General features: G+C 37.7%; 1 protein-coding gene across 5 annotated transcripts in view; it reads left to right on the top strand.

Annotated features, from left to right (window-relative positions):
* Window positions 1-24967, top strand: part of ST3GAL3 (ST3 beta-galactoside alpha-2,3-sialyltransferase 3) — a 205343-nt gene that overhangs the window by 18454 nt on the left and 161922 nt on the right. For 3 of the 5 annotated variants that reach the window (XM_070468296.1, XM_070468294.1, XM_020914738.2), the window contains exon 2: window positions 11275-11419. In XM_070468296.1, the coding sequence (XP_070324397.1) occupies window positions 11305-11419 (115 nt within the window). In that variant the 5' untranslated portion in view covers window positions 11275-11304. Of the gene's footprint in view, window positions 1-10446; window positions 10527-11274; window positions 11420-24967 lie in introns of those variants that run through there. The other 2 variants (XM_070468293.1, XM_020914741.2) reach the window with 2 other exon arrangements.

The following is a 24967-nucleotide window of genomic DNA, read 5'->3' as shown; positions in this document are numbered from 1 at the left end:
AGTGCATAAGTCTTTTTGTGTTTTTGTCAGTATATCTTTGGGATAGTTTCTTAGAAGTGAGAGTATTAGGTTAAAGTGTTGAAGCCTGTGTGATTTTGTTAGATATTGCCAAATCCCTCCCACCACCAGCAGTGTATGAGCATTCTCCCCACAGCCTCACCACTAGAACACGTTGTCAAACTTTTGTCCTGGCAGTGAGTTTGAAATGTCATCTCTTTCAGAATGTCAGGATATTGTGCTTCTCCTTGTTTTGACTTATTTTAAGCTCTTAACTTGCTGCTTTGAATGTCATCCACTTCTGGAGATCTGTTTCCTCCTGGGACTGTTTGTTCTGTCTCTTTATTTGTAGATCTTTTTCCTTAATGGAAAAGTCAGAAATGAAATAGGTGATTAGTTTACCATTCTCACTGTCATATCTGTTGAACAGATAGTGAATCCATCGGTTGCGTGTCTGCCAGAGCCTTCGGTTGAAGTCACTGGCTGTGGCAGTTCAGTTGTCACATCTGCATTCAGGACAGAAGGAATGGGGAAGGGCTGGGATCAGCCACTTCAGTCCCCTTTTAATAGGAAAGAAAAATCTTTCCAAGAACCACCTGCTTTTTGTAGGCAGGCTGCTTATACCTTAAAGTTTTCATTGTTTTTGTGGGAGGATTGGACACAGTACATATCCTTTGTGCTACTGAAAATAGAAGTCTCCAATTTCTCTTTCACTTTGGAAACTCTGTACATTTATTACTTGAATGAGTACAGAAATTAAATGTACGAATATATTATGAAAAATACCCTCTCCACACCCACTTTTTGGAGATAATTATTGTCAACAGCTTGGTGTGTATTCTTATATCTGTGTGCTTCCTTCTTAACTTTAATTTTTTGTTAACCTTAATTTTAAATATTACTGTTCTTACTTATTACTACCAGTATGGGGCTGTATATACATTCACATACATACTATTCTATAACATTTGTTTTTCACTTAAGCAGTATACTCTAGCTATTTTTCTATGTCAGGCCATGCCTCAGAAAAATGTGTGAGGCTAAGCATTCAAATGCACTGTCCTGTTCAAGCCTGTCACATCAGCCAGAACAGACATTGAACCTCCACCTTTGACATCAAGGCAGACAGCCATGGAAGATGTAGACAGCTGCAGAAAATCTTGTCACTAATTTCCTTTGGTTAGCTCCTTTGCTGTCTACTTCCTGTCATGAACTCAGTGGTAGCAGTGATATTGATAGCATTGTGTAGTTGTATCATCATGTATTTGTCTGGTTCCCTGTTGATAGACATTTGAGTTGTTTCAAGTATTTTGCTCTTATAATCAATGTTGCTGATAAATATCCATGCACGTGTCTTTTAAAATATTTGTTGAAGTGTTGTTTTAGAAAAAAGTCATAGGAATAGAAATGGTGAGTCAAGGTGTATGAATGTTGTAAATTTCAATAGCTATAGGTTTCCTCTGCCATCTGAAAGTACAACATTCCTATGAAACCTTTCATAAGAAGGCGAAGAAACAATTACCGTTAATTTATATGGAGAACTTTTTGAGTGTTCCCAGACCCAAAAAATAACTTAACCAAAGCATGCCAAATAACACCTAAAACCTAAAATAACACTAATGTATAGTGAAAGCAGAAATGACTTGATAAATACACAACCTGTATAAGATAGAAATAATGTATTTATGGTATTGTTTCACTCACCAAAATCAGGAGAGCAAGGTTAAGAGGTAGTGGTGATGGTGTGTTAGAATGAATTGTCAGAGGTTGGGGTGGTGGGAGGTTCAGAGGTACAGACTATGGTGCAGGAGAAAGGGGAAGCGAGTCATTTATCAGCATCTCATTATCATGTGAATCCATCAGATCAAACAGGTCACTTATATCTGCATCTTCTATGGCTGTCTGCCTTGATGTCAAAGGTTGAGTTTCATTGTCTGCTCTGGCTGTTGTGACAGGCCTGAAAAGGACAGTGTACTTGATTGCTTAGCCTAACACATTTTTCTATCACACCGTTCTTTATAGACACTCAAAGCATCCTGCAAACCTGCCCTAAATTTGCATGTCCTTTCAAAATTGAAGTCATACTTTTCTGCAGTCATTGCAGCACTCAGTCGTAGTGAAAAATGTCTGTAAGTGCTTTACATTTCAGTTTGTGGATGACTTCACTTTGGGGCTGTTTCAGTCAGTATCCTTTACTCTTGCAGTGCAGCAGCTGTTTGGCAGTTCTTGGTCGTAGGATGCCAAACACTTCAGCATCTTCATCAGCTTCCGCAAACCCAGCCTCCTTAGCTGTAGTCACTGTTGCCACACTTATTTTTTATTTGAAGCCCTAAAATTGCTCCTTACTTCAGGACACAGTCTCTTCAAATGCCATTTCTCAGTAAGACTTTTAGCCTATTAAAAGTATCTCCCATCAGCAGACGAATGGATGAGGAAGCTGTGGTACATATACACCATGGAATACTACTCAGCCATTAAAAAGAATTCATTTGAATCAGTTCTAATGAGATGGATGAAACTGGAGCCCATTATACAGAGCGAAGTAAGCCAGAAAGATAAAGACCATTACAGTATACTAACGCATATATATGGACTTTAGAAAGATGGTAACGATAACCCTATATGCAAAACAGAAAAAGCGACTCAGATGTATGGAACAGACTTGTGGACTCTGGGAGAAGGAGAGGGTGGGATGTTTCAGGAGAACAGCATTGAAACATGTACATTATCTAGGGTGAAACGGATAACCAGCTCAGGTTGGGTACATGAGACAAGTGCTCGGGCCTGGTGCACTGGGAAGACCCAGAGGGATCGGGTGGAGAGGGAGGTGGGAGGGGGGAGTGGGATGGGGAATACATGTAAATCCATGGCTAATTCATATCAATGTATAACAAAAACTACTGTAATGATGTAAAGTAATTAGCCTCCAACTAATAAAAATTTAAAAAAAAAAAAAAAAAAGTATCTCCAAGGTTAGCAGTTGTGAATTTAATTAATATTTGTGTTTTGTTTGTATTTTTTATTGAATGAAATATTCTTTAAATTCTTTAGTGCTTTTCAGTTTTCAAAAGTTTCACACACAGGTTTCATATAATCCCATAATAACCTTTTGTTTCCCCTATCCCTATTTTGCCCCTCCTTGCTTCCCTTTCCCCACTGGTAACCTCTTGTTTATTCTCTATATCTGCGAATCTAGCAATTGCCCACTTTATATTTTAGTCTTTCCAGATCTCTCATAAATATACTTTGGAGCTTTCTTCTCTTTTAGTGGCACTTATAATAAGATGCATCACACTTTTTGCATATTCAGTTCAGTTCAGTTCAGTCGCTTAGTCATGTCCGACTCTTTGCAACCCCATGAATCGCAGCACGCCAGGCCTCCCTGTCCATCACCAACTCCTGGAGTTTACTCAAACTCATGCCCATCGAGTTGGTGATGCCACACAGCCATCTCATCCTCTGTCGTCCCCTTCTCCTCCTGCCCCCAATCCCTCCCAGCATCAGGGTCTTTTCCATTGAGTCAACTCTTCACATGAGGTGGCCAAAGTATTGGAGTTTCAGCTTTAGCATCAGTCCTTCCAATGAACACCCAAGACTTATCTCCTTCAGGATGGACTGGTTGGATCTCCTTGCAGTCCAAGGGACTGTCAAGAGTCTTCTCCAACACCACAGTGCAAAAGCATCAATTCTTTGGCCTTCAGCTTTCTTCACAGTCCAACTCTCACATCCATACATGACCACTGGAATAACCATAGCCTTGACCAGACAGACCTTTGTTGGCAAAGTAGTGTCTCTGCTTTTTAATATGCTATCTAGGTTGGTCATAACTTTCCTTCCCAGAAGTAAGTGTCTTTTAATTTCATGGCTGCAGTCACCATCTGCAGTGATTTGGGAGCCCCCCCAAAATAAAGTCTGACACTGTTTCCACTGTCTCCCCATCTATTTCCCATGAGGTGATGGGACCAGATGCCATGATCTTAGTTTTCTGAATGTTGAGCTTTAAGCCAACTTTTTCACTCTCCTTTTTCACTTTCATCAAGAGGCTTTTTAGTTCCTCTTCACTTTCTGCCATAAGGGTGGTGTCATCTGCGTATCTGAGGTTATTGATATTTCTCCCAGCAATCTTAATTCCAGCTTGTGCTTCATCCAGCCCAGCATTTCTCATGATGTACTCTGTATATAAGTTAAATAAGCAGAGTAACAATATACAGCCTTGACATACTCCTTTTCCTATTAGGAACTAGTCTGTTGTTCCATGTCCAGTTTTAACTGTTGCTTCCTGACCTGCATACAGGTTTCTCAAGAGGCAGGTCAGGTGGTCTGGTATTCCCATCTCCTTCGGAATTTTCCACAGTTTATTGTGATCCACACAGTCAAAGGCTTTGGTGTAGTCAATAAAGCAGAAGTAGATGTTTTTTTCTGGAACTCACTTGTTTTTTCGATGATCCTGCAGATATTGGCAATTTGATCTCTGGTTCCTCTGCCTTTTCTAAAACCAGCTTGAACATCTGGAAGTTCATGGTTCATGTATTGCTGAAGCCTGGCTTGGAGAATTTTGAGCATTACTTTACTAGTGTGTGAGATGAGTGCAATTGTGCGGTAGTTTGAGCATTCTTTGGGATTGCCTTTCTTAGGAATTGGAATGAAAACTGACCTTTTCCAGTCCTGTGGCCACTGCTGAGTTTTCTAAATTTGCTGGCATATTGAGTGCAGCACTTTCACAGCATCATCTTTCAGGATTTGAAATAGCTCAACTGGAATTCTATCACCTCCACTAGCTTTGTAGTGATGCTTCCTAAGGCCCAGTTGACTTCACATTCCAGGATATCTGGCTCTAGGTGAGTGATCACATCATTGTGATTATCTGGGTCATGAAGATCTTTTTTGTACAGTTCTCCTGTGTATTCTTATCACTTATTCTTAATATCTTCTGCTTCTGTTAGGTCCATACCATTTCTGTCCTTTATCGAACGCATCTTTGCATGAAATCTTCCCTTGGTATCTCTAATTTTCTTGAAGAGATCTGTAGTCTTTCCCATTCTGTTGTTTTTGCATATAGTAAGCCTCAATTGTGGCTCCAAGGCCTTAGTCACACAGTTGCAGCAACAGTGTCATACTTGGTGGTAAGAACACACCATGAATGTTACTGCTATACGTGGTAATACCAGGTGGAGAGCAGCACAGTTATCAATAATCACAAGACACCTATCGTTGAGGTAATTTTCTCAACAGGATTTTTCATCAGAAGGTCTAACATATCCAGTAATGTACTCAGAAAAAAAATCACTTGGATATTCCAACTACTTGGATGTGAATGAAAGATGATAGGAAGTGTACTCTTAGCAGCACCTTTAAGTCCTTCAGGTTCTCTGAGTGGCACGCCAGTCGCGGCCTCAGGCCAGCCGTCACCCGTGGTGTCAGCAGGAGGCACCAGGTAAACCTGCCGCCGACGCCTGCGTCCCTCAGTTTGCTTTTCTCTTCTTGACATAAATGTCTTGCTCGGTATTTTTTTCCCCATAAATTACAATTTTGCTGTCGTTAAACGCTTATGTGAATAGCCACTTTCTGTAATTATTTTATTCTGTCCTGGGAGCTTTTGAGCAGCTCCAGTATCAGCCAAAGCACTCTTACAAGTAACCTTTAAGCTATAAAGCTGCCCTCACCTCAGAAACCAATCCAGCCATCCATAGGTACCTTTAAATTTTACTCTTGAAACACTATCCTCACCACTGTCCAGTGCTTCCTTTCTTTCTTTCTAATTCCTTTTTTTTTTTTTTCGGCTGCACTGTATGGCTTGTGGCGTTTTAGTTCTCTGACCAGGGGATTGAACCCAGGCTCTTCATCTTGAGAGTTTTAACTATTGGACCACCAGGGAATTCCCCATCCAGAGCTTTCTGTTTCATCTTTTTGAAAACACTGATATCTCCTTAAATATAAGATAACTTAATAAAGCAACATTCTTTGTACACCTGTCAATCCACTCAAGCAGTAGACTTTCCAGTTTGTCATGATATTACTGGATGCCAATTAAAAGAGAACACTTTTTCTACTAGCAGGAAAAATAGTAACTTTTTCAGCATTCAGTATTCTTTCTGAGTGTAAACAGTTTGGATGGTGGACACAAGCAAGTTCAATGCAAATACATCTTTATTTGGTTCACTACAGTTTAAGTGCTTAATTATGTTCATTTTTATGCCGAGCATGACACTCTTACAAGTTCTCTTAGGCCTTTCTGAAACCTTAGGACACATCTTGCTCCGAGTTGCACAGAATAAATCAAGATGAAGCTCAGATGCTCATAAAATGATTTCAAAGCCATGTTGGCTTGTTGCAGAGATGCTGAGTATAGTTCCTGAGAAAGGAAGTTGGTGGTGCCACTCTCACTGCTCTGGGTGCTTGCTGCCTCTGTAACTGCTGGATGCAAAACATACTGAAAGCTATTCTACTCTCTTTTCATAAAAGTGAAAATCTTTGAATTTCTTTCATTTAGTAAAAACAGGTACTGACATAGGTTTCACGGAAGCAAAGTGGTGTAAATCGAACTTTCAAAAAACAGGGGATACCTGTACTTCCACATTGCTCCTAAAAGAGTATACCAATTTATATTTTTATAATGTGTTGTAATCACGCTGGTGTGATTACTCCCCTAGAGCCAGATATCCTGGAATGCGAAGTCAAGTGAGCCTTAGGAAGCATCACTACGAACAAAGCTAGTGGAGGTGATGGAATTCCAGTTGAGCTATTTCAAATCCTGAAAGATGATGCTGTGAAAGTGCTACACTCAATATGCCAGCAAATTTGGAAAACTCAGCAGTGGCCACAGGACTGGAAAAGGTCAGTTTTCAGTCCAATACCAAAGAAAGGCAACGCCAAAAAATGTTCAAACTACTACACAATTGCACTCATCTCACACGCCGGCAAAGTAATGCCCCAAATTCTCCAAGCCAGGATTCAACAGTACATGAACCATGAACTTCCAGATGTTCAAGCTGGTTTTAGAAAAGGCAGAGGAACCAGAGATCAAATTGCCAACATCCTCTGGATCATCGAAAAGGCAAGAGAGCTCCAGGCAAACATTACTTCTGCTTTATTCACTATGCCAAAGCCTTTGAGTGTGTGGATCACAACAAACTGTGGAAAATTCTGAAAGAGATGGGAATACCAGACCACCTGACCTGTCCTCTTGAGAAATCTGTATGCAGGTCAAGAAGCAACAGTTAAAACTGGACATGGAACAACAGACTGGTTCCAAATTGGGGAAGGAGTACGTCAAGGCTGTATCTTGTCACCCTGCTTATTTAACTTATATGCAGAGTACATCATGAGAAATGCTGGGCTGGATGAAGCACAAGATGGTATCAAGATTGCCAGGAAAAATATCAATAACCTCAGATATGCAGATGACACCACCCTTATGGCAGAAAGTGAAGAAGAACTAAAGAGCCTCTTGAAGAAAGTGAAAGAGGAGAGTGATAAAGTTGACTTAAAACTGAACATTCAGAAAACTAAGATCATGTTATCCCTTCCCATCACGTCATGGCAAATAGATGGGGAATCAATGGAAACAGTGTCAGACTTTATTTTGGGGGGCTCCCAAATCACTGCAGATGGTGACTGCAGCCATGAAATTAAAAGACGCTTGGTTCTTGGAAGAAAAGTTCTGACCAACCTTGTGTGAAGTTGCTCAGTCGTGTCTGACTCTTTGCAACCCCATGGACTGTAGCCTACCTGGCTCCTTCGTCCATGGGATTGTAATTATTATAATTGTAATTATAATTATAACAACAATAATTGATATTATTAACAATTAATTATTAATTAATTATTTTTTGAGGAACCTTCTTATTGTTTTCCATAGTGACTATACCAGTTACATTTCCCACTACCAGTGTTGGAGGGTTCCCTTTTCTCCACCCTCTCCAGTATTTGTTATTTGTAGATTTTTTTAATGATGGCCATCCTGACCAATGTGAGTTGTTACCTCAGTGACATTTCGATTTGTATGCCCAGGGAGGCCTGGCGTGCTGCGATTCATGGGGTTGCAAAGAGTCGGACATGACTGAGCGACTGAACTGAACTGAATAGTCACCAGTGTTGATCATTTTTTCATGTGCCTATTGACTTATCTGTATATATTCTTTGGAGAACTGTCTGTTTAAATCAGCCCATTTTTGATATTTTGTTGTTGTTGTTACTGAGTTGTATGAGATGTTTGTGTATTTTGGAAATTAAGCCTTTGTCAGTCACATTGTTTGCAAATACTTTCTCCCAGTCTGTAGGTTGTCATTTTGTTTTGTTTATGATTTCCTTTGCTATGCCAAAGCTTATAAGTTTGAATAGGTCCCATTTGTTTATGTTTGACTTTAATTTTTTAATTTTTTTGAAGTCTTTATAGAATTTGTTACAGTATTGCTTCTGTTTTTTTAAGTTTTATTTTTTGGCTGAAAGGCATGTGGGATCTTAGCTTACCTACCAGGGATTGAACCTGCTCCGCCTGCATTGAAAGGCGAAATCTTAACCATTGGATCACCAGGGAAGTCCCATATGTTTGATTTTTTAAATTTTCAAAATTATAGAGGCAATACTTGTGACCTATAACAATTTTCTTTCAAAGTTTATGAAGGGATAAGTACCTTTCATTGTCTTATACTCTTAAAGGTAACTACATCAACAGTTAGCTATGTATCCTTCGTATCTTTTTAAAAAAACTTACATGCTTATTGTAAATTCAAATATATGGATAAATTCAGTTATATATGTGTGTATGTATCCATGTCTGTATGTGTCTCTTTATTGAGACAGCTCATTTCTAGACTCTGTTCTGTTCCATTGATCTGTTTGTCTTTTCTTGTGCCAGTACCCATCCAGCTTAATAATTATAGCTTTGAGTTGGTTTTAATATGGTAAGGCAAATCCTCATTTCATCACAAAGTTTCTTCACTCTTCTTGGGCATGAACTCTTCAGATTAACCTTGTGTGTGTGCATGCTCAGGTGCTCAGTCGTGTCCGACTCTTGGCGACCCCGTGGGCTGTAGCCCACCAGGCTCCCCTGACCATGGATTTTCCAGGCAAGAGTACTGGAGTACTGGAGTGGCCATTTCCTCTTCCAGGGGATCTTCCCAACCCAGGGATTGGACCCGAGTCTCTTGCATCTCCTGTATTGGCAAGTGGATTCTTTTACCACTGTGCCACCTGGGAAGACCTCAGATTAACTTTAGATCTAAGTTAAAAAAACAAAAACAAAAACATGGGTTTTGATTGGCTTTAGACTAAATTTATAGAGAACTAACATTTTAGGGGAACTGACATGTTTCCATTATTGAATTTTCTCACTTGGAAACCTGTCTGTTTATTTGGATCTTTTATGTCCTTTGGTGAAAATCTTGTTCATTTCTCCTGAAGTTTATTTTTAGGTATTTTGTAGATTTTTGTTGCCATCATGAGTGGAATTTTCTCCCCTCACATTTTTAAAATTGATTATTGCTAGTATAGTTTTTAAGAAGCTATTGGATTTTGTAAGTAAATCATATAATCACCTACTTTATTCAATTTTCTATTAGTTCTAATGGTTTTTCAGTTGAATCTCTTGGCTTTTTTAGGTGGACGATTATATATTCTGAAGATGCTAACTTTTTATCACTTCATGTATAATGTTTATACATAGGGTATAATATTTATAATATTTCTCATAGATTATTTCATGTCTTAGATATCTTAGTAGGGGTAGGGAAGAGGGATCCTAGGAAGTCATCTTGGCTGAGGTTACATTTAAGGTGAGTATCAAAGAATGTGCAGCAGGTGAAATAGCAGGGCAGTAGAGTATATATTCCAGACAGACCTTGAGGAAGAGTAACAAGAACTGTTCAATGAATAGAAAGAAGAGGGGCTAGAGCATAGGACACAAGTGAGGTTGGGAGAAGCAAGAGGTGGTTGGAGAGTAAATAGGTGTGCAGTCAGAAGCTGCTAGACTCCTGAGGAGCAATTACTTTACCTTACAGGAACTGAGAATTTAATGAAAGATGTGTTAAGGAGAATGGGAATGCCCACACATGGGAATTTACTGGCAGTCCAGTGGTTAGGACTCCTCACTTTCACTGCAAGGGGCCCAGGTTTGATCCCTGGTTGGGGAACTAAGATACCACAAGCCACGTAGCATTGTGAGAAGAAAAAAAAAAAAATCAAAACCCAAAACAACAACAACAATGAAAAACAACCAAAGATGTCCACACACTAATCCCTGAAATCTGTAAATATGTCACTTTACATGGCAACCGGGACTGTACACATGAAATTAAAGCCTCAGACCTTAAAATAGGGAGGTTGCCCTAGATTATTCAAATGGGCCCTGTCTAATCACATGAACCTGAAAAGCAAGGAGGTTCCTGTGCCTGGAAACAGAAGCAGGATGTGGTTAAAGGGGAAGTTGGAGAGATCAGTATAAGCAGAACCTAACCCACCGTGACTGAAGGGTATCACATGGAAAATATGAAGAGGAACACAAAAGCAAAGACTGTCTGATGACCAGCAAGGTAATGGGGACTCGGGCCCCAAAGTTGTAAGAAACTGAAATTAGCCTGGAGTAGCTTGGAAGTGTGCTCATCCCCAGAGTCTCCAGAAAGGAACGCAGCAGCCCTCCCGAGCCTCTGGTTTTGGTCTTGGGATAGCCTATGCAGAGGGCCCTGCTGAGCCATGCTGTACCTGGACTTGCCGCCTTCAGGGCTTTGAGATAATAAATTTGAGTGGTTTCAGGCTGCTGAGTTTGTGGTAATTTGCTAGGGCAGCAGTAGAATACCAACGCAAAGGGGTTTACTCCAGGAAGTAGTGTTAGATTTTGTGTTATTGATAGACTGCCCTTTGTGCTGTGTGGAAAATGGATTTGGGAGATGCAGATTTGGAGGCAGGGAAACTTTGTGTTGGGGGAGTATGGTGGTGACAGGGCCTAGGGGAGTGATGGTGGGAAGCGGGTATGATTTGAGATTTACTTGGGAGGTTGGAATTGCCAGAGTTTGGTCACTGATTCGGTGTCAGGAGTGAGTGAGAGGAGAGGCACGAGGATGACAGCTGGCTTGAGTGCTGAGTGATGGTGAAGCTGTCCTTTAGCCAGGCTTGAGCAGGTCAGAGGATGCCAGGTCATCAATCAGTGCTAATTCCACGTTGTTCTTCATTTGGAAATTGTCCTATAAATACTTATTTTAAGGTAGAGTATATCGGTAAGATGATTGCTTTATCAGTTAAGACCTAAATTGTTTTTTTGTTGTTGTTGTTTTCTTTTTTTAGGTCATGTAGGAAATTGTAGATCATGTGAAGATGGGACTCTTGATATTTGTACGCAATCTGCTGCTAGCCCTCTGCCTTTTTCTGGTACTGGGATTTTTGTATTATTCTGCATGGAAGCTACATTTACTCCAGTGGGAGGACTCCAGTAAGTATGGTCACACTCTAGCCTACCCTCAGAAAAAGCCTGCTGTGGATCAGTTATGGGGCTTTTCCATGGCTGCAGTGCTCTCAGATTCTTCAGAGATGGGCAGTGAGAATAAACTGAGCATTCCTGGAACTTAGGCTCAGAAACCATCTAGCACTTTTGTTGCTCTAGGGTGAGAACTTTGATGTTTTATAAAAACTGCATGCCATGGTGAATCTTTTTATGAACTTAAGGAGAATGTGCTGTTTTATCTTCAATAAAATTCCAAACCATACCAGTACTTCTGGTTCTCCAATGTTGTTCTTTTCAAATTATTATACTTTACTACCACTCCCATTTGCCAGTTATTATCTTGGGGCTTGCTGTTGAAGTTGGTTTTCTAATGCCCTTAAAGCATGCATCTTTACCTTTTCCTTGGGTTTTCAGTTTTTAATTTAACACTTTCTTTGTTTTATTTTCCCTAAAGAATTTTGTAATCTTTTTAGCCCTTGTTGGTACTGAACTTGTACCTGAATAGAATAATGGCTTTCCCCCCCTAGCCTGTGACTCCTAATCCCTTTCTCCCAGTTGCAGTCATTTCATGTATTATACTTGTTTCTGTATGGCTTTCTGTCCCCCTCCCCCAACCCCAGCTTGCTTCGGGTTCACTCGCTGCTGCCTATGTTGCGGTTTGGGGTTTGCAGCTGAAGAACTGCTCTGAGCTGCACCAGCCTCTGCACAGTGTCTTCTTGGCTGTCCTTCAGGTGCCATGTGGTGGCCACACGTGGTTTTCCTTTTGGCTCTTTTGTCTAATGGCTGTCTGAACTGAGTGCAGTAAAGTTTGAGTAGTCTGTTCTGATTCCTAATGTCTCTTCTCTAAAATAGTCTATTTTTACAAATGCTTATTGGATACCAGTGTAGAATTCACTTGAGAGTAGAGTCAGTCTCTAGCTAGGAGGTTAACTGAGTTAGAATGAGTTGGAAGAGGCAGCTGGCAATTGACCTGCTACTGTATGGACTCCTTAACATGCGAACTATTCCTGTGAGGTAGTTCATTATTTTCTCCCATGGTCCAGACTACTGAAGCAGCTTTAAGCCAGTTTTAAAAACATAGTGTTATACCTTTCATATTATTGTTTTATGAGTAATGTTTAAATGCCTCTTAAATGCATAGTTTATAATTATCATTACTTACTTTGTGTTTCTATTTAAATTTTTCTGTTCCAACTTATCTTTAAGATCAAGGAGAGGACCCAGACTAAGGAGAGTTTATTTCAGTGCAGTGTAAAATTCTGTAGTTAGAGACATTGTCCATATCTGAAATGGTTGGGTTCATTTATATTCATAAAAATGATGGGAATACTCAGGGCTGGTGCACTGGGAAGACCTAAAGGTATGGGATGGGGAGGGAGGTGGGAGGGGGGATCAGGATGGGGAACACATGTAAATCCATGGCTGATTCATGTCAATGTATGGCAAAAAACATTACAATACTCTAAAGTAATTAGCCTCCAACTAATAAAAATAAATTAAAAAGTTTTAAAAAAATGATGGGAATATGTGCAAGGAATGGGAGGCTCTCCTCCTCTGTTAAGAGGTACTGTGGAAGACTTAACCAAGGATTAGATGATTTTTTTCTAGAGAAATTGAGAAGGACATTAGCTTTATGGAATTGTGTGTCAGGTTTTATGCTAGATAATTTACAATTTTAATTTACTTCTTACTATAACCATGTAAAGAGGCTATTATTATCTCTATTTTCCATTTGAGCAAACGAAAGTGTTTAGTTTAATTTACCCAAGTTACATAGCTAATTATTAGAACTGGAATTGAGTCCTGATTTTCTTTCTTTAAAACCTATTTTCATTATTTTACTGAAAAGTATAATAAATACTAAGAGTATGAATTAATTCTGTATTTCAGTTGGTAAAAAGAAAGAACAGAGAGACTCAGAGAAGAAATCATAGATTGTCAGGATAGAGGTGAAGAAAGAAAAGGGGAGGAAAATAAGGAGAAGATAAAGAGATAAAAGTCCTCCAGGCAACAAAGGGGTTTAATAGGTTAGAGATGACTGTTGCTGTTCTTGTGCTGTAGGTTCCATAGTTTGTTAACAGTTATCTGCTTTGAGTTAGTTATTAGCTGACTACACTATCCACATCTTTTCTGTTATTCTGACTCTCACGCCTTTCAAATAATCAACTTTGGATAGGTTTTTTAGACCTCCTTACTATAGCGTGTTGTTTCTGTGCTGTAACATCAGAGGCTAGAGTAACGTGATCAACCCTAACGGCTTACCAAGTCTGGGGTTTTCTTTTACCTTGTAACCTTTACTCCGTAAACAAGGTCAAGCTGAAGGAGTTTGTAAAGCAAGTAGCTACTGTGTACTGAAGCGTAAGTGATGGTTTGACAGTATTAATGCTGCTGCTGATAATAATGAAATGAAAAAAATAATTTGTTGAGTGTCTACTGTATGTATTGTAATGAGAGCTTTATATTCATAACCTCATAGTTTACACTGATCATTATTATCCTCTTTTACAGATGTAGAAACTGAGGCTTCAGAGAGGCTCAGTGATCAAGAGTTTGTATGTCTCTCATCTGTGGAGCTTAGAGGGCACTACCAATCTTGAAAAATAAATGTCTTTGGCATTATTTTCCTTAAGTTTTATTCATTTATGACTTAACCAAGATTACATATTAGAATTCCGTCACATTGGGAGAAAGAAGGGGAGTCAAGAGTTTTTTATTATCAACTGATTTATTCAGTAAGCAATATGTCCTTATTATGGTCCAAACTGTTCTATGTAAACTGAATATAAGATGAAGGTAGACTTTATGCGCTCAGCCTATAACATGAGAAAGAAATAAATCAACAACTATAATGTGTCATATTCTGAAAGAGAGGTCTGTGTGAAATGCCATATTAGAGCATGGAATTCCTTCCCACTAGGAAATTTTAAGAATTAATCCCAAGGCCTGTTGTATTAGTAAAAGATACAAACTGTTGTCTCTGGAGCAGTTTAGAGCTGCATGTGGCCAGTGCTTAGTCAGATTGCCAGGACTTGGGTCCAGTGCTTTAATCTAAAGGTTTGCTGTATGAGATTGGTCCTAGTTATCAGTGTGATTTCAAAAGTTCTGTAGCTTGAGGTTTCCTGTTGTGCCTGTTAAGGGTCTTGGAAGTTGCCACTCTGACTAACAGCGAGCGAAACACTGAAGAGACTGAACATTCAGCTCTTGCTGGCTCTGTGAGAGAGAAGCCCGCAGGGCAGACCGCTGCCTCCACCTCTGAGGAGACCCACTAAGAAGGTTAAAACGTAGAACCTACGTGCTAAAAAAGGGAAGAAAGTGGAGTCATAACCTGCTCGATTAAAACCACAAAGAGCATAAGAAGAGTAGAAGATAAAAATAAGAGCAAAAAGTGAGGGCAACAAATAGAAAACTGTAATGAATATGGTGTTACTCCAAATATATTGGTAGTCACTTTGAATATCAATGGTCTAAATGCACCAGTTATAAGACAGAGATTGGACCAAACAAACAAGACTGTCTGTTGTCTACAAGAAACCCATTTTAATTATAAAGACACGTATAAATTAAAAGTAAATGGAGAAAAATATACGGTGCTAACACTAGTCAAAACAGGTAGGAGTAGCTGTGTTAATTTCAGACGAAGCAGGCTTCAAAGCAAGGAAAGTTATCACTGATAAAGAAGGCACTACATGATGATAAAGGGGTTGGTTCTCTAAGAAGGCATAAAAATTCTTAATGTGTATGCACCTAACAATAGAGTCTCAAGCTGTGAGGCAAAAATTAGTACAGTTGCAAAGAGAAGTAGATGAATACTATCATAGTTGGAGACTTCTGCATCGCTTTGTCAGAAATGAACAGATCCAGCAGGCAGGAAATCTGTAAGACCATAATTGAATTCAATCACACCATCAATCAATTGGCTATAATTGATGCCTATAGACTACTTCACCTGGCAACAACAGGATATACATTTCTTCTTAAGTTCACATGCAGCATTCAAGATAGACCATGTTCTGGGCCATAAAACACATCTTTTTTTTTTCCCCTTCAAGTATAGCTAATTTGGCAATGTTATGTTCATTTCTAGCATATAGCAAAGTGATTCAATGTATATACATATATATACATAAACACACATATACGTATATGTTCCATTATATTTTATTCCATAATATTGAATATAGTTCCCTATGCTATATAGGGAGGACCTTGTTGTTTATTTTATATATAATAGTTTGTATCTGCTAATATCAAGCTCCTAATTTAACCCCTCTCCCCCTTTTCCCTTTTGGTAACCATAAGTTTGTTTTCCATGTCTGTGGGTCTGTTTCTGTTTTGTTGGTAAGTTCATTTGTATCATAATTATTTTGTTTATTGCTGGATATAGTGGGTTAACAATGTTATGCTAGCTTCAGGTATATAGCAAAGTGAATCAGCTATGCATATGTCCATTCTTTTTTAGATTCTTTCTCCATATAGGTTATTGCAGATCGTTGAGTAGAGTTCCCTGTGCTCAGAGCAGGTCCTTACTAGTTATCTGTTTTATGTATGGTAGTGCATATGTGTTAATCCCAGTCTCTTAATATATCCCCCCATCTTTTACCTTTGGTAACCAAAAGTTTTTCTACATCTATGAGCCTGTTTGTGTTTTGTCAATAAGTTCATTTGTATGATATTTTAGATGCCACAAATCAGTGATATCATATGCTGTTTGTCTTTCTCTGACTTACTTCACTTAGTGTGATAGTCTCTAGGTCCAGCATTTTACTACAAATGGCAGTATCTCATTCTTTTTCCATAAACATCTTAACAAATTTATAAGAAGACCACAAAAGAATTAAACTCGAAATCAATGAAAGAAAGATAACTAGAAAATCCCCAAATACATGAAGATTAAACTGCATACTTCTAAGTACAACATGGGTCAAAAAAGAAATATATGAGATTTTAAAAATATTTTTAACTGAATAAAATGATAGCCAAACTGATTTAAAAAAATATGGGATGTAGCAAGATAGAGGGAAATTTATAGTGTTGAAGCATATATTAGAAAAGAAGAAAGATCTAAAATCAATTATCTAAGTTTCCACCTTCAGTTCAGTTCAGTTCACTCGCTTAGTTGTGTCTGACTCTTTGCAACCCCATGAACTGCAGCACACCAAGCCTCCCTGTCCATCACCAACTCCCAGAGTTTACTCAAACTCATGTCCATTGAGTTGGTGATGCCATCCAACCATCTCATTCTCTGTCGTCCCCTTCTCCTGCCTTCAATCTTTCCTAGCATCTTTTCAAATGGTCTTTTCAAATGAGTCAGCTCTTCACATCAGGTGGCCAAAGTATTGGAGTTTCAGCTTCAGCATCAGTCCTTCCGATGAACACGCAGGACTGATCTCTTTTAGGATGGACTGGTTGGATCTCCTTGCAGTCCAAGGGACTCTCAAGAGTCTTCTCCAATACCACAGTTCAAAAGCATCAATTTGTTGCTCAGCTTTCTTTATAGTCCAACTCTCACATCCATACATGACCACTGGAAAAACCATAGCCTTGACTAGATGGACCTTTGTTAGCAAAGTAATGTCTCTGCTTTTTAATATGCTGTTTAGGTTGGTCATAACTTTTCTTCCAAGGAGTAAGCGTCTTTTAATTTCATGGGTGCAGTCACTATCTGCAGTGGTTTTGGAGCCCCCCAAAATAAAGTCTGCCACTATTTCCCCATCTATTTGCCATGAAGTGATGGGACCAGATGCCATGATCTTTGTGTTCTGAATGTTCAGTTTTAAGTCAACTTTATCACTCTCCTCTTTCACTTTCTTCAAGAGGCTCTTTAGTTCTTCTTCACTTTCTGCCATAAGGGTGGTGTCATCTGCATATCTGAGGTTATTGATATTTCTTCCTGGCAATCTTGATACCATCTTGTGCTTCATCCAGCCCAGCATTTCTCATGATGTACTCTGCATATAAATTATATAAGCAGGGTGACAATATACAGCCTTGACGTACTCCTTCCCCAATTTGGAACCAGTCTGTTGTTCCATGTCCAGTTTTAACTGTTGCTTCTTGACCTGCATACAGATTTCTCAAGAGGACAGGTCAGATGGTCTGGTATTCCCATCTCTTTCAGAATTTTCCACAGTTTGTTGTGATCCACACACTCAAAGGCTTTGGCATAGTCAATAAAGCAGAAGTAATGTTTTCCTGGAACTCCCTTGCCTTTTCGATGATCCAGCAGATGTTGGCAATTTGATCTCTGGTTCTTCTGCCTTTTCTAAAACCAGCTTGAACATCTGGAAGTTCATGGTTCATGTACTGTTGAAGCCTGGCTTGAAGAATTTTGGGCATTACTTTGCCAGCGTGTGAGATGAGTACAATTGTGTGGTAGTTTGAGCATTTTTTGGCGTTGCCTTTCTTTGGTATTGGACTGAAAACTGACCTTTCCCAGTCCTATGGCCACTGCTGAGTTTTCCAAATTTGCTGGCATATTGAGTGTAGCACTTTCACAGCATCATCTTTCAGGATTTGAAATAGCTCAACTGGAATTCCATCACCTCCACTAGCTTTGTTCTTAGTGATGCTCACTAAGGACCAGTTGACTTCACATTCCAGGATGTCTGGCTCTAGGTGAGTGATTACACCATCATGATTATCTGGGTCGTGAAGATCTTTTTTGTACAGTTCTTTTGTGTATTCTTGCCACCTTAGGAGCCTAGAAAGAGGAAATTAAATCCAAAGCATACGGAAGAAAAGAAATAGTAGGAATTAGAGCAGAAATCAGTGAAATTGGAAACAGTAATAAAATAAATGAAACCTAAACCAGGTTCTTTGAAAAGATCAATAAAATCAATAAGTCTCCAACTAGGCCAACAAAGAAAAAGATGACACAGATTACTAGTATCAGAAATAAAAGAGGGATCATCACTACTGAATTAATGGTTGTTAAAAGAATTATAAACAAATACTCTGAACAACTCTACGTCCACAAAAATTTTTTTATGTCCACAAATTTGATAAACCTAGATGACATGAACCAGTTCTTTGAAAGACATAATTTGTCAAAACTTACACAAGAAGAAATTGACAATTTGAATAGGCCTTATATCTATTAAAGAACTTGAATCAATAATCAATACCTTCCAAAACAGAAAGCACCTGGCCCACATGGGTTCACTGGTGAGTTCTAAATTTTAAGGAAGAAATTAAGTCAGTTCTCTGTCTAATCTCTCTTAGAGGATAGAAGGATAGGGAATATTTGCTAATTCATCCTATGAGGCCAGCATCACACTAATACAAAATCCAGACAAAGACATTACAAAAAACAAAGCTACAGACATATCTCATGAATATACTTGTAAAATTCCTCAATAAAATATTAGATCACATCAGTATTCTATAAAAAGAACTATACACCATGGTTGTGGGATTAATGCCAGGTATGCAAAGCTGGTTCAGTATTCAAAAATCAATGTAATATATCAACAAACTAAGGAAGAAAAATCACATGATTATATCAGTAGATGTAGAAAAGGTATTTGACAAAAAAATCCAGCACTAAGTTATGATAAAAACTTTCAGTAGACTTAGGTATAATGAAATTTCTTGAACTTGATAAAGCATATCTCCAAAAACCTAAAACTAACATCATAATTAATGTTAAGAAAATAGAAGCTTTTCTACTAAGATCAGGAATGAGGCTATGATGTCCCCCCTCACCACTCCTTTTCAACACTGTACTGGAAGTCTTAGCTAGTATAGTAAAATAAGAAAAGGAATTAAAAGCTGTATGGATAGGGAAGGAAGAAGTAAAACTGCTTTTGTTCACGTGTGACAACAATTGTCTGTATAGAAAATCCAAAAGGACTGACAGAAAACTCCTGAAACTAGTAAGTGATTATTGGAAGGATGCAGGATACAATATGAATATACAAAAGTCAGTCACTTTCCTATAAACCAGCAATGAACAGAGGAATTTGAATTAAAAACACATTACCAAAAATATGTGCAAGATCTATATGCAGAAAACTATAAAACTTTGATGAACTTATTAAAAAGAACTAAATTTAGAGATATTCCACTTTCATGGCCGAGACTTAATATTGTCAAGATGTCAAGGCAGTTTCAATGAAAAATGAAATTTAAAAATGAAAACCTTGAAAGACAGAAAAGGAAGCATTGTGGATGAGGGTAAGAAATTCAACTGACTTTTCACCATAAACAAAAAGATTAGAACACAATGAGAGATCCTTAAATGTTGAAACAAAATACCAAGAACTTGTCATCCCAGAATTCTTTATCTAAGGAAAATATCCTGCAAAAATGAGGATGAAATAAAGACATTTTTCAAATAGAGAAAAGAGAATTTGTTGCTAGTAGAACTGTATAAAAAAAGAATCCTAAAGGATATCCTTCAGGCCAGTGGGAAGTGATACCAGATGGAAACTTGGATCCACAGGAAAAAATGAAGATCACTGGAAATGATAAATAATGGGAAATATGACTCTTTTTCCTTTCTTCTCATAGCTTGCTTAAAAGATAAGTAATTATTTAAAGCAAAAATAAAAACCTTGTAAAGTGAGGCTGAGAACATGTGTAGATAAAAAGATAGGACAACACTTGCATAAAGAGTTGGGGGGTGAGTAAATGGAATTTTGCTGTTGTAAGATTATTACATTTGTGAAAAACAAGAAATGGGAAATAGGAATGTTGTGTATAAAGTAAGTAAAGGGTAAAGTAAATATAAAATGTCATATGTAGAAAAGTATTATATTGATTTTGATAAGTGAAGGGTGTGGTTGCTATCAGTGTTCTACTTATTGCCTGGTAGAATAACTAGTAAAAAAAAAAATAACGAAAAAAACTTTTTATCTAAGAAATAAATAGAAAAAATAAAATAGATCACTATAAAAATTCAGTTAATCCCAGAAAAGAGAAATATAAGAAGAAAAAACCAGAAGGGAGAAATGGAAAACAAATTGTAAGACAGTTGACTTCATTCTTACTATATAAATAATTGCATTTAAATGTGAATAGATTAAAACTCCAGTTAAAGGCAGAAACCATCAGAATGGTTAATGAAGCAGAATCTAACTATGTCCTAATATGAGACATATGTATTAAATTTAAAGACACAGATGGGTTCAAAGTAAAAGGATGGAAAATATATAAACAGTAAGCATTTGGTACAGCTATATTAATTTCAGCAAATTATACTTCAAGACAGAGAGATTAGAGAGGGTTATTACTTAATGATAAAAGGAGAAATTCACCAGGAAGACCCATATAAATGTGTATGTGTACCTAATAACAAAGTATCACACCTCATTAAGTAGAAACTAATAAAGACTAATAACTAAAAATAAACTAATAAGAAAAGCAGTGACAAACCTAGACAGCGGAGTATTAAAAAGCAGAGACATTACTTTGCTGACAAAGGTCCATACAGTCAAAGCTGTGGTTTTTCCAGTGGTCATGTATGGATGTGAGCGTTGGACAATAAAAAAGACTGAGCATGGAAGAATGATGCCTTCAAACTGTGGTGTTGGAGAAGACTCTTGAGGGTCCCTTGGACAGAAAGGAGATCAAACCAGTCAATCCTAAAGGAAATCAACTGAATATTCATTGGAAACACTGATGCTGAAGTTGAAGCTTCAATACTTTGGCCACGTGATGCAAAGAGCAGACTCATTGGAAGACTCTGATCTTGGGAAAGATTGAAGGCAGGAGGAGAAGGGGGTGACAGAGGATGAGATGGTTGGATGGCATCACTGACTCAATGGACATGAGTTTGAGCAAGCTCTGGGAGATGATGAAGGACAGGGAAGCCTGACGTGCTGCAGTCTGCAGGGCTGCAAAGAGTGGGACACAACTGAGTGACTGAACAACAACCGATAGGATTAAAGGGAAAAAAGGTCTAATCCACAATCATCTTCAGATATATTAATACCCACTCAGTAATTAATAAAACAAGTCAGAAAATCTGTAGGGATATAGAAGATCTCAGCAACACTATCAACTACTTCTGCCTAATTGAAATTTATAGAACACTTTACTCAATAGTGGCAGAATGTGCATTCTTTTTCGAGTGTAAGCAGCATGTTCATTAAGGTTGATACTAGGCCGTAAAATAAGTCTCAATAAATTTTAAAAGATTGAAATCTTAGTATATTCTGTGGTTATGATGGAATTAAATTAGAGATCAATAAGACAGTAATTACAAGTACAGGCAAATTAAAACTTGCAGGCCAAATCCAGCTGACTGCCTGTTTCTGTAAAATTTAATCAGAACACAACTGTATACAAATTCATTTACATATTGTCAGTTGCTACTTTTGTGCTATAATGGCAACATTTTATTTTTATTGAAGTATAGTGGATTTACAGTGTTTTAGGTGTACAGTGCAGTAATTCCGTGATGCATACATACATACATATATAGTTTCAGATTTTTTTCCTTATAGGTTGTTACAGAATACTGAATATAGTTTCCTATGCTATGCAGTAGGCCTTGTTGTTTATCTGTGTTATATACTGTAGTGTACATGTGTTAACCCCAAACTCCTAGTTTATCCCTTATCCTTTCCCCTTTGGTAATTATAAGTTTGTTTTCTATGTCTGTGAGTCTGTTTCTCTTTTGCATATAAGTTCATGTTGTCATTCTTTTTACAGTTTCCACATATAAGCAATATATGATATTTGTCTTTGGCTTACCTCATTTAGTACAGTAATCTCTAGGTCCATCCATGTTGCTGCAAATGGCACCATTCCATTCTTTTTCATGGCTAAGTAATATTCTATTGTATTAATATACCATGTCATCTTTATCCATTCATATGTTGGTGGACATTTAGGTTTCTTCCATGTCTTAACCATTATAAATAGTGCTGCTATGAACATTGGGGTACACGTATGTTTTCAAATTATGGTTGTATCTGGATATATGCCTCAGAGTGGGATTGAAAAATTATATGATAACTCTATTTTTGGTCTTCTAAGGAAACTTCATACTGTATTCCACAGTGGATGTGCCAGTTTACAATCCCACCAACAGTCTAGATGGGTTCCCTTTTCTCCGTACATTGAATAGTTGTGACAGAGTTTATCTGGCCTGCAAAGTCAGAATATTTATTTTCTGGCCTTTACGGAAAAAGGTTGTTGACTCCTCAAATATTTGCATATTAAACAAGCTCTTAGGTAATTCATAGATTAAAGATGAAACCATAAGAGAAAACAAAATATTTTATTTTTTTTATTTTTTTTCAGAAAATATTTTAAACTAAATGATTATGAAATTCTGTATATTAAAATTTGTTGGGTGCAGCAAGAACAATGTTTAGAGGAAAACATAACTTTAAATGACTACATTAGAAAATAAAGTCTTAAAAACAGTCATCTCCATTTCTACCTTAAAAGACTGAAAGAAGAAGGGTAAATTTAATCCAGAACAAGCAGAAGAAAAAAAATGATACAGATATGAACAGAAATCAATGAAACAGAACAAATAATTGGGAAAATTAAGAAAACCAATATTTGGTTATTTGATAAAATTAAGAAAATTGGTAAATTCCTAACAAGAATAGTCATGGATGACACCAAAGGCACAGACAACAAAAGAAAAACAAATTGCATTTCAAATTGAAGCTTTTTTGCTTTAAAGGACAGTGTCAACAGCATGAAAAGGCAACCAGTGGAAAGGGAGAGAATATTTGCGAATCATATATCTGATAACAGATTGATATCCAGAATATGTAGAAAACTCCTGCAACTCATGATTCAGGGACTTCCCTGGTGGTCCAGTGGTTAAGACTCCACTCCCAATGCAGGGGGCCTGGGTTTGATCCCTGGTCAGGGAACTAGATCCTTCATGACTCTGTTAAGAGTTCACATTGCCACAACTAAGACCCAGCAGAGACAAATAATTAATTAATTAAAAAATAAAAAAACCCTATTCAGAAATTGGCAAAGGACTTGCATAGACTTGCATAGACTTCTCCAAAGGAGATACACCTAAATGACCAATAAACATATGAAAACATACTCAACATCATTAATCATTAGGGAAATGCATACCAAAACTACAGTGAAATATCGTTTCACACTCATTAGGATGGTTATTATCAAAAAACAAAATAACACATATTGGCAATGATGTGGAGAAATTGCAAGCCTTGTTGCATTGCTGGTGGGAATGTAAAATGCATTCTTATATGCATTCGTAAATGCACCTGTTGTGGAAAATGGTATGATTTATGAAAAAATCTTAGATTACTATGTGGTCCTGCATTTTTACTTCTGGGTATATACCAAAAAGAAGTGAAAGCAGAGACTTGAACAGATTTTTGTACATATATGTTCATAGCAAAATTATTCACAATTTTCAAAAGATAGAAGCAACCCAAGTGTTCTTCAGTGGATGAATAGATTAACAAAATGTGGTATATACATACACAGAATATTATTTCACCTTAAAATGAAAAGGAATTTTGTCACACACTATATGGATGAACTTTATATTCATGGTGCTAAATTTAACATCGCAGTCACTAAAGGACCACTGTTGTATGATTCTATTACATGAGGTTCCTAGGGTAGTCAAATTCATAGAGATAGGAGATGTAGAATGGCAGTTGCCAGGACCTAGAGAAAGGAGGGGGATGGAGATTCAGTGTTTAATGGGTACAGAGTTTCATCTGGGAAAGATGAAAAATTCTGGAGATGGAACTTTTAAAGAGATTTAGTGCTTTGCTCTGGATTAGATGTTTGCTAAAGATAATGTGTCTGGTTTGATCTTCTATCTGGACCACTAAAAAACTTTCTCTGTATCAGTAGTAAGGCTGTTTTGTGTTCTTATTATTCTGTGTGTTCACTGGAGTATCATTTTTAATTACCTTCAAGAATTTTTTCTTTGCATCCATAACTTGGCTGTTTAGTGAAAGAGGCCAAGCTTTTGGCCTGTCTTGGCTTTTGATATGCCTTCCTTACTAAGCTTAATAATTTCTGGCTTTTGATTTAAACTGAGAGATGTGCGACTCTTGTTTTTACTTGAACTCTTAGAGGCCATTGTGTATTGTTATTATACTTGGCCTAATTTCAATGCTGTTGTGTTTCAGGGAAGCCCAAGGTGAGGGAGAGAGGTGGAGAACCAGCCAGTCGGTGGAGCAGTCAGAATACGCACATTTGTCCATTAAGTTCACCATTGTATATGGGCACTGTGACACCCCAAACAATTACAATGATAACATCAAAGATCACTCATCACAGGTCACAATAACAAATGTAATAAAAATGGGGGGAAATGTTTGAAATATTGCAGGAATTGCCAAAATATGACATAGACCCAAGAAGTAAGCAAATACTGCTGGAAAAATGGTGTCCATAGACTTGCTTGATGATGCAGGTTGCCACTAGTCTTCAATTTGTAAAAAGCGCAATGCTGCAAAATACAGCAGTGAAATGAGGTATGCCTATAATAGGTTGTATTTCAGGTAATTATAGGAATTTTGTCTGCATGTGGGCGTGAGTGGTGATAGCTATGTAGTACAATTGAAT

This window comes from Odocoileus virginianus, chromosome 5 (genome assembly GCF_023699985.2).
Source record: "Odocoileus virginianus isolate 20LAN1187 ecotype Illinois chromosome 5, Ovbor_1.2, whole genome shotgun sequence".
Taxonomy (NCBI): domain Eukaryota; kingdom Metazoa; phylum Chordata; class Mammalia; order Artiodactyla; family Cervidae; genus Odocoileus; species Odocoileus virginianus.
The sequence above is the reverse complement of the archived record's forward strand: the minus strand, read 5'-3'. Positions and strand labels throughout refer to the sequence as shown.